We start from the raw sequence: 10,752 nt of genomic DNA, 5'->3' as shown, positions 1-10,752 counted from the left end.
GTAGTAGAATAGAGAAACCGAAAAATATCCATCGACATTTTAAAAGAATACACCATTATTTTTTTTTATTTTTTTTGCTAAAATGAATACACCATTATTCAATAGATTTCCAGAAACTCATCAACTATGTACGGCTAATGGATAGCCTTTAAAAAATAGAATATATTAATCTTATATATGAATCACGATGAGGAATGCCATAAGTGTTCAAACATCCAAATTTAGCATAATGAAGAACACAGAAGTGTAAAGACATGAAGCATAATGCAAAATATAAGACGCTCAATGCACAAGTGTATTGTAAGATACAAAATGTATTATAAAATATAAAATGAAGAGCACAGAAGTGTAAAGGCATGAAAGCATAACGCAAATTGTAGGACGTTCAATGCACATGTGTATTGTAAGATACATAATGTATTATAAAATATAGAACGCCGAAGTAAATGTATTGTAAAATATAAAATGAAGAACACAGAAGTGTAAAGACATGAAGCATAACACAAAATATAGGACGCTCAATGCACAAGTGTATTGTAAGATACAGAATGTGTGATAAAATATAGAATGCCGAAGTGTAAAGACATGATGCAAAATGTTAGACGCTCAATGCATAAGTGTAGTAGATTCAGAATGTATTGTAAAATATAAAAAGCAGAAGTGTAAAGATATGATGCAAAATGTGCATACAACAACCAAATGAATGCAGAAAGCGAAATGTAGGAAGCTCATACGACAGCCAAATTTAGTAATACGACTACGTGAATGTCACTCCCCCAAATTCAGAAAGTTAAACAAAGGGTTTAGTGGATATAATCCGTATAGTTTCTAGAGTCAAGCAAGTTAAGAGGTTTGAAAAGCAAAATACCTGTCGCAGAACTGCTACATTTGAAATTTCCTCAGAATCTCTCAATCAACATGCTCCTTCTGAAGCACAACCCTGAGGAAATAAAAATAATTAGTCTTTACTTATATAGTATTCCCAAGCTTACCTTGTTCCTTCTAATACTCAAGCCGTTTGGTTTTATCCCCCAAATTCAGAATGTTCAACAAATGGTCTAGAGTCAAGCAAGTTATATACTACATCAGACTAAAATAGTTACAAAGAGGTTTGAAAAGGAAAATACCTGTTGCATAAGTCTGCTACACTTGAAATTTCCTCGGAATCTCTCAAACAACATGCTCCTTCTGAAGCACAAACCTGAGAAAATAAAAATAATTAGTCTTTACTTGCATAGTATTCCCAAAGCTTACCTTGTTCCTTCTAATGCTTAAAGCCGTTTGGTTTTATCTGCCAACCCTTGATAACTTGTTACAATCAGCTGGTCGTTAATTTCCATCCAGCAAGTCTTTTTTTGTAAGCCATGAGGAGTGAAGCCGTGGGTAGTAAATCGCAGTCTTTTGCCTTGAGACTTATAGGCCATTTGGTTTTAGTTGCCATCCTCAAACAACTTTTTCTAAGCAGCTGGTCGTTAACTTCCATCCAGCAAAGCTTAGAACTGCCCCATTGACATTGTCTTTCATATTATGTTTCCATCCAACAAGTCTTTTTACCGATCTGCCTTTTGTAAGCCATGAGTAGTGAAATAGGGAATCTGTTTTCAATTAGTAGTCTCTGTCTTGAGATCTTCTTAAGTCGTTGGTCATTACTCTATCCATCCATATAATCTAAAACAGATTCTCGTCAAGCCGTGGGTAGTAAAAGTGTTTTGTCTTAAGACTTGTAAGCCGTGTGGTCTTTTATTTTTCATCCACTAATGAATTTCTGGGTTGTTGGTCGTTATTTCCAATCCAACAAGTCTTAAACCTCTTATATTTTCTGTGTCTTTGTCAAGACATTTGTAAGCCGTGGGTCGGAAATCTGTTTTCAGTTATAGTCTATGTCTTTAGACTTTCTCAAACCGTAAACATATTCTCATCAAGCCGTGGGTAGTAAATTTTTGTAAGATGTGGGTAAGGATGGAATCTTTTTTCAGTTATAGTCCTTATATTAAGACTTTCTCGTAAAAGTCTTTTGTCTTTAAGACTTGTAAGCCGTGTGGTCTTATTTTCCATCCACTAATGACATTTTCCTGGGCTGTTGGTCGTTATTTCCAATCCAACAAGTCTTAAACCTCCCATATTTTCTTTGTCTTTGTCAAGAAATTTGTAAGCCATTGGTAAGGAATCTGTTTTCAGTTAGTCTTTGTCTTTAGACTTTCTCAAACCATAACCTTTCAAATAACTGAAAACATATTCTCATCAAGCCGTGGGTAGTGAATCTTTGTAAGCCGTGGGTAAGGAATCTGTTTTCAGTTAAAGTCCTTGCCTTAAGACTTTCTCAAACTGTACCATTCAAATAACTGAAAACAGATTCTCGTAAAAGTCTTTTTCTTTAAGATTTGTAAGCCGTATGGTCTTATTTTCCATCCACTAATGACTTTTTCTGGGCTGTTGGTCGTTATTTCCAATCCAACAAGTCTTGAACCTCCTACAGTTTCTTTGTCTTTGTCAAGACATTTGTAAGCTGTGGGTAATGAATCTGTTTTCAGTTATAGTCTATGTCTTTAGACTTTCTTAAACCGTAACCACTCCAATAACTGAAAACATATTCTCATCAAGCCGTGGGTATAAAGTCTTGTCTTTAAGGCTTGTAAGCCGTGTGGTATTATTATCCATCCACTAATGCCTTTTTTTATGGGTTGTTGGTCGTTATTTCCAATCCAACAAGTCTTAAATCTCCTACATTTTCTTTGTCTTTGTCAAGACATTTATAAGCAGTGGGTAAGTAATCTGTTTTCAGTTATAGTCTTTGTCTTAAGACTTTTTCAAAACGTAACCATGAAAATAGATTCTTGTCAAGCCGTGGGTACTTAAAGTCTTGTCTTTAAGACTTGTAAGCCGTGTGGTATTATTATCCATCCACTAATGCTTTTTTTTCTGGGCTGTTGGTCGTTATTTCCAATCCAACAAGTCTTAAGCCCCCTCATATTATCTTTGTCTTTGTCAAGACATTTGTAAGCCCTTGATGAATCTGTTTTCAGTTATAGTCTATGTCTTTAGACTTTGTTCAAATAACTGAAAACAGATTCTCATCAAGCCGTGGGTAAGGAAGGAATTTGTAAGCCGTGGGTAATGAATATGTTTTCAATTATAGCCTATGTCTTTAGACTTTCTTAAACCGCAACAATTCTAATAACTGAAAACAGATTCTTCTCAAGCCGTGGGTAGTAAAAGTCTTGTCTTTAAAGGCTTGTAAGCCATGTGGTATTATTATCCATCCACTAGATGCCACTTTTTCTGGGCTGTTGGTCGTTATTTCCAATCCAACAAGTCTTAAGCCCCCTCATATTGTCTTTGTCTTTGTCAAGACATTTGTAAGCCGTGGGTAAAGAATCTGTTTTCAGTTATAGTCAGTCTTTCTCAAACCGCAACCATGCATGTAAACTGAAAACAGATTCTTCTCAAGCCGTGGGTACTAAAACTTTTTTGTCTTTAAGACTGAGTCGAATGCTCTTATTTGCCATCCCCTAACATCCTTCTTTATACATGCACTACCAACCCATATTCTCGGTCCAATTAACAATCTTACTATAGGGGATGGCATAAGTTTCTTCTAGAGGCAGCAAGGGACAATGTTCCCAAATAAGAACGGACAGAACACTATTAGTGTCTGTCTAAGATCTTTTTTGGGGTTTGAAAAATAAAAACAAAACAATGTTCCCAAATAAGAATCTAACAGAACACTATTAGATTAGTGTCTGTCTATGATCTCTTTTGGGGTTTGAAAAACAAAACCAAAATCAAAACAGTGGCCAAACAAGATTTGTTAGAACACTAGAAGAACGTCTACATAATATCTTGGTTCTGATAAAACCATAAGAAAACAAAAAAAGCTTTAAAGGTCCTATTAAAAGAAGAATCAAAAGGAATCCTGATTTAAAAAATGTCAAGAATCTCAAAACAAAACCGGAATAAAAGCGCTTTCAAAATGAAACGGGAAAGTCTAAGACATAGAGAGAAATTTACCTTAGAGAGAGAGTGTGAAGCGGAGTCAAAGCCCAACAAAGATCACTGCAAAAAGTTAAAATCTTCAGGAACACTTGTGTTGTAAATCTCCTACGTAATGGTATTACAATGCAAGTGTAACAACATTAGAAATACCTCACAGGTTTTCATCATTGCTTTTGAGGTAATGTTGTGTCATTTGCTCTAATTCAGACTGCTTGTCATCCACACCTAATCTCCTTCATTTTTTCGTCCACCAAAGGCTTCATCACTTGAAGAATCTTGTTCAGAGTCTCTTCTTCTTGAAGGCTTACTCTCTGTTTATGTTATAAAACTGCAAAGGAACAAGATATAAATCAAAGAGGCGAGTATAAAAAAAAAGTACGAACAGTAAACAGTGTCGCAAAAAAGATGATAACTAGATACAGATCAGAACTGATTGCATATCAATTGCCTCAAACTGGTTACATGAAACCCTAACTTACAACTTAACCAAGATTTGAACAGTTTTTGAAACCCTAAAACAAAATCGCGACATGAGAAGGATTTATACGAAACTTAGAAACCCTAACATTGACAGAGACGTACCTCGACGACTACGAGCGAGAAACCTTAACATTGACAGAGACGTACCTCGACGACTACGAGCGAGAAACCCTAACCCGTCAGACAGATCGGTTTCAGGTGAATAACAGAGAAAAGGAAACTCTGATCAACATCAATTACAAAACGATTACAAACAAAATTGCGATGAGAGAGAGAGAGAGAGAGAGATATTATGCGAAACTTTAGAAATCATTAAGCAAATTCACGATTTGCAGAGATCAAAACACTTACTAATCTGAAAATTCGAAGGGATTTGATGTTTCAGAAATTTCTGGAAGCGTCTCGGATCGATTGAGTTCTTGAAAGAAGAGAGAGAATACGAAACTAGGTTATGGAGAGATTAATTGATTTGGGAGAAAATGTTTTTTTTTTTGGTATTCTTATTGGGTTTGATAAACATGCCGTCTCTCCCTAACGGTTCGATTTCTAATGAGTCGGTTCTTGATCAAGCGTTTGACAACACGCGTTTCATCCAACGGTTATTTTTTTTAAAATATGAGCTGTAAATTGTAATCGAACCGGTGTTGCGTTCTTAGAAAACCAACCTTAAACCGAACCGGTTCTTTTTCCACGATGCCTATTTAATATAAACCGCTTCTGCGACGCCGTTTCATACATCTATGCTTTGCCGCCTCGTCTCTTACTCTTCCAATTCCCCGTCCCTCATCTCACTCGCCGACGCACTCAACGTCTTCCAGGTGCTTAGATTTCTCTGATTTGGTTAAATTTTTTGAGACCCATGTCGTAAAATTAGCAGCTTGGGTACAGTAGGAGTATGAATTTGTGATATGATCCTTTATGTGTGTAAAGTCTGTAGCTTTTAGGTTCAATTTCAATCCAAGATGCTTTCGATATGATCTAATTCAATCCTCCAATTGGATACTCGTGTTTGTGTTTTTATTAAGTTTCGGATTTAGGGCTTGATTGAGCAGTTCATGTGTTCTGAGAATTTATGTTGCCAAGCTAGCTACGAAAGACTTAATCCAATCAATTTTACTCTTTTTGAATGATAAGACAATCTGATAAATTCTCTGAATACAAAGTTACCGCGTTGGGAATCTAGTCGAAGCATACCTCGGTTTGAGTTCTGAGAGCATGTATTGGTTTGCTATGGCAAATGTAGGCTGATAAATAATTGACCTCTAATGCAAAATCGCCTGAGAAACTAAAAGCTGCTGGATCTCTTCTCATGAAAGTTTTTGGCGTTCTTGCTGTAAGCTATCTAATCAAAATCTTCATGTCTTTGTTAATCTTTTACTTATGTGTTTGAGTTTCTTCTTCTGGGGATCCTTATTTAGTTTTCTTAACTGTTAGGGTAAAGGTCCAAAACGAGTCGTATGTGACTTGCCAATTGTTCAAGACCTACTTCAAGGTGAAAACTCATGATAACATGCTTAACCTTCACTTCCCATTTACTAAAAGTGTGTCCCTTGTTTCTCTATTTTCAGCTTGGAACTGTTAATCTTTGTCGAAGTGTGATGAGACAAGTATTGAGACTGCTCGCATATTTGACTTTGAGGAGTTTCCAAGAAGAGACAAGGTCTTGTGTAAATCCTCTGCAATCAGTTTTTGTTGCCTCCTCCTGATTTGGTTATACATTTTTTTATTCACAAACTATGCAGGTTACATATAAGAGTAGAGATATGGAGCTAACATGTTAAATGAGAGTAGAGAGGCTCTTGTTAGTCAATCTGCATAAAAGATTATTAGGTCACTGAACAACTTTATATCAATCAGGTTCTTGAGGTCCGGTGTGTACCTTGTCTTGGAAAAGCTGAGCTGGAGCTCCAAGTCGTCTACCAGAGACTCATGAAGAAAATGTAAGTAGTAGTTGTAAAACACTCTCAGATTACTTCAGTTTCATAACTCTTTTTTTCTTAATAAATGTTTCTTCAGTTATATCATCCAGAAGCTGAGTGATCCAGCGAGAGCTCACCAACTGAAGCTTGAAGTGATTGCCAAAGCACTTAGATAGCACTCGACGAGGTTTCTTTTACGTTTCCATCTCATTAATTGCTTTTGATTGCTCTTGCATAAAAATTTTATAAACCTAACAGTATAATGTTGTTTGCAGGTGGAATGTATAATGACGATCTTGATATACAAAAGCCTTGTGAAAGTTTATTTGGCACACAAGAGCAAAGTGGTAGTTCTAAGCAAGCAACATCCTTTCCCTAAACTAAACGGCAAGCCTGTTGGCTCATAGAATTTACCTCCACGGTGCTGCATCCTTGTTGTATTAAATAACCATGTTCTAAACTTTTAAGTTCTTTTTGATAGTTCGATAGATTTTATATGTTGCATAAGGAATGATCTAAAATTTATCAGAACATCCCGAATCTTTTTACAGGCTTAATGATTCTCTTTCTTTTTTTGCTTACTATTTCACGAATTGTTGGCTTTTGCGCCTTAAAATAAAGTTTGACATTTCATAGAACTTTTCTCTAGCTGCGTCCTTGTTAGAGCAATTCCAACAGTTTAAAACCATGCAAGTCTCTAAAAGAAACAAAAATATTAGTATTATGTTTTATTTTTTCTAAATCAATGAAAACACTAATTTATTCTTACATGATGACATATGTCTGTAGAATATACTAGCCGTTTTTTTAAAAATCTTTAAATTAGAACTTTTAGTCTTTTCTCTCTTAATTTAATTATTTTGTTCTTTTAATTTTTCTTTTAGAATTCCTCCTAATGCTTATTGTTGGAGCTCCTCTTACCAACTACAACTACTTAGATAAATAGAGAAAATAATGACACAAAAGAGGGTGGAGAGATCTAGGAAAGATGAAGCACAATTCTTCATGATTTGAAAGCCCTTTTGTCAAAAAAAAAAATAAATAAAAAAAAATTTCTTCATGATTTTTATGATTGAATAAGCCTGAACAATTTTCAAACTGTAAAATCTAAGTGGTTTAGATGAGAAAAACTTTACATTTTATAACGAGAGATTGTGCTAATTTAGATTTAGGTTTTAGATCCCACTTATTTTTTCATCGGGAGTTTTGTTGCTATTTGATTGTCAAATTTAAAAGAACATGGATAAAAAGAAGAGAGTGGGAAGTTATACGGGGAACTACGACACATATACACATAGTAACAAACATGCTACTCCCTCCGTTCCTGAAAGTAAGATTTTCTAGAGTTTTCACGTTTATTAAGACTATAATAAATATTTGCAATTTAGTTTACTATTTTATCTTTTTATACAAGTTCCAATAACTATCTACCAATAAAATTTAATCAATTCAAATATTTATAATTAATGATCCTCAAAAGTATACAAAAGTACCTTAAAAATATAGAAAATCTATCTTTGTGAAACAAAAATAAAATCCAGAAAATCCTACTTTCGGGAACGGAGGGAGTATAATATTTTGTATATTTTATGTAACATTATATTACTTACTCTTGATCACCCTTAGCCGTTTGATCATCTTTTCATCTGTTTTTTTTTTCTTCTTTCCTTTATTTTGTTTTTTTCTCCCCTTGTCAATTTTATTTGGTATGTAATTTTTATGTCAAACATAATTCATTCAAATAATTATGCTGGCAAAACCTAAGAAAAAGAGAAAAAAAACAGAAGATGAGAAGACACTCAAAGATGATGTCAAACCTAAGAAAAAGAGAAAAAAAAAAACAGAAGCAGTTGATACAAAAGGAATTAGGCAAAAGACCAAACCAAAAGATAGATTCAAGGTTTTGTGTATAAACCATAGCTGAGCCGGCAGCTTATCCAAATCACTTAACTTTCTTCTTCTCTTAAAGGCCATATATGGTATCAGACTTTCAGAGTATAAATGTTGTTAACACTTAAGATAACGTCTTGGAGGAGGAAGCAAGGCCTTAATGTTTGCATATTGACTATAAGGCGCACTCTCATGTTTTGTAATCTAGTTTAGTCAGAGTTGTAACGGTTATTTTAGGGACAAAGATTTAATTTAGGGTTAGAAACTGCATTATGTTGTGAAGAACCATTAACCAAACATACAATTCAACTATTAAAGGGCTCCACTTGATGATTCTCAATATAGAAAACCGCTATTGTAAATTTGATGGCAGTTTATATATGTATTCCTGTGCACACTAAATTAACAAAATATACTATTTTATTTACTCCTTGAACATGTAATTGCCGTTAACCTCCACCAATAAATAAATATATACCTTTATTGATGAATGGTAATAGTTTAGTTATAGTAGTTTTCAAAAAAAGAAAAAAAAAACAAAACCTCATTCTATGCTCCAGTAATCTTTTTTAAGATGTCGTTTTCCTAAAATCTAGGATAACTATAATTGTCGTCTTTTTAGTAGAAAATCTAAAAGCTATTTAACTCTGGTGTTCCTCCAACCAAAAAAAACTTCATTCTTTCAAAAGACATGGCAGTGTTTACATGCCAATATTTTTGTTTTATCGTGGCTCTCTTTGCAATCTCTTTGAAACCATGCTATTGCCATAATGGAACCCACTGGAACACCGCCGGCATAACTTGGTATGGTGAACGAGAAGGTTTTGGTAGTTCAGGTAATTAACTAGATCATTTCTTGTTCTATAACACATAAAAATTTGAAAATGTTTTTATTCTGCATATTTAAAATCGGTTATTAAAATATATACACAGGAGGAGCTTGTGGATACGGTGATGCAGTTGCAAAACCACCAATCGACTGTATGATTTCAGCCGGAGGACCTTCAATATACCAAGATGGCAAGGGTTGTGGGACATGTTATGAGGTATTTATATAACTTAAGTTGTATCATAGTGTAATGTATATTTACTAACATTAAATTTTTTTTACTAACATTAATGTTTCCTATATATATGTGTGTGTGTGTTGTAGGTCGTATGCGACCATCCGTTTTGCACGCAAAGGCCGGTCAAGGTGATGATATCGGATGAGTGTCCCGGCTGCACGAAATCGGCGGTCCATTTTGATCTTAGCGGTAGGGCCTTTGGTGCATTGGCCAAACCTGGCCAAGGCGATCAATTACGTAACCTTGGAGAATTAAAGGTCAAGTACAAGCGGTACGTATTGTTAATTCGTTTTTCAAAATTTGGTTAAATTTAATTTGGATTTTTAATAAAAACAAATAAATTGTCATCTCAAACTAACATTATGTTAATTTATTATATTTTAACAATTCTTTTAGCTGAAGATATAAGACTAGCGATAGTACAAATAAACTACATTTGATTAACAAATTTTTCATTGATTTTTTTTCTCTTCATTTTTTATTGATGTTTCATGGTTAAACTAATCTTATGCAGTGTATTTTGCGAACACCATAATAGTAAAATAGCTATTCACATTGACCCCGGAGCAAATCCATACTACATGTCGTTCGCTGTTAAATTTGTAAATGGTGACGGAAACTTTGAATGTGTGGAGATCCAGCCGGCCGGCGAAACATACATAAAAATGGAGGCGATGAGATCCGCCGTTTGGAAACTTAACGCCGGTCGTGCATTAAAAGGTCCTTTCGATGTTCGGCTTACCTCCGCTGTGACCAAAACAGTGCTAGTGGCTAAATGTGTTATCCCGGAAAAATGGAATCCCGGTGCTATTTACCATTCCCATGTTAACTACGCCGTGCCCAAGTTCGTTCATAAGAAACCCGTTCACCCCAAACCCATCCACCACAAACCCATCCACCCCAAACCCATTCACCACAAACCCGTTCACCCCAAACCCATCCACCATAAACCCATTCACAACAAACCCATCCACCACCATAAACCCATCCATCACAAACCCATCCACCGTAAACCCATCAGCCGTAAACCCATTCACCGGAAACCCATCCCCCGCCGCAAACCCATCCACCGCAAACCCATTCCCCGCAAATCCATTCACCGCAAACCCATGCCCCGCAAACCCATTCCCCGCAAACCCTGCCACCACAAACCCCCTCACTAGACACACAAATGATAACATTTTTCCCCTTCAAACAAATTGTTATGTTTGAAAAAAAAATGGCGTTGCAACTTTTGCAAATGATAGTAATTATTTTAAAATTATAACATTGTATATGTAGTTAAGTTCATGTGGGTTTAGTGTTGTAGTCTCTCGGCCTCAGAAGCCCACGATGTTGTAAATATAGAACCCATGCTATTATTGGCTTAGCGGTTTGCTTTGAATATGGAACATAGTCTTTAC

At 35.3% G+C, this 10,752-nt stretch overlaps 1 protein-coding gene, 1 long non-coding RNA gene and 1 pseudogene across 2 annotated transcripts; 2 read left to right on the top strand and 1 right to left on the bottom strand.

Annotated features, from left to right (window-relative positions):
• Positions 1-86: 86 nt before the first annotated feature.
• LOC108855021 (uncharacterized) lies at positions 87-4,973 on the bottom strand. Its single transcript, XR_001949984.2, has 5 exons — positions 4,825-4,973; positions 4,576-4,695; positions 4,144-4,321; positions 1,128-4,053; positions 87-940 (listed from the first exon to the last, which is right to left on the bottom strand). It is a non-coding gene; the product is annotated as an uncharacterized LOC108855021 (long non-coding RNA).
• An 18-nt stretch (positions 4,974-4,991) lies between these two features.
• LOC130497688 (enhanced ethylene response protein 5-like) lies at positions 4,992-6,949 on the top strand (annotated as a pseudogene).
• Positions 6,950-8,955: 2,006 nt separating this feature from the next.
• LOC108853348 (expansin-B5-like) lies at positions 8,956-10,752 on the top strand. The gene is made up of 4 exons (XM_018626767.2): positions 8,956-9,118; positions 9,216-9,328; positions 9,436-9,620; positions 9,864-10,752. Exons 1-4 carry the CDS (start codon positions 8,974-8,976, stop codon positions 10,510-10,512), a joined length of 1,092 nt encoding a protein of 363 aa, XP_018482269.1. The 5' UTR covers positions 8,956-8,973; the 3' UTR covers positions 10,513-10,752.

The sequence above is a fragment of the Raphanus sativus genome, chromosome 1 (genome assembly GCF_000801105.2).
Source record: "Raphanus sativus cultivar WK10039 chromosome 1, ASM80110v3, whole genome shotgun sequence".
Classification (NCBI taxonomy): Eukaryota; Viridiplantae; Streptophyta; class Magnoliopsida; order Brassicales; family Brassicaceae; genus Raphanus; species Raphanus sativus.
The sequence above is the reverse complement of the archived record's forward strand: the minus strand, read 5'-3'. Positions and strand labels throughout refer to the sequence as shown.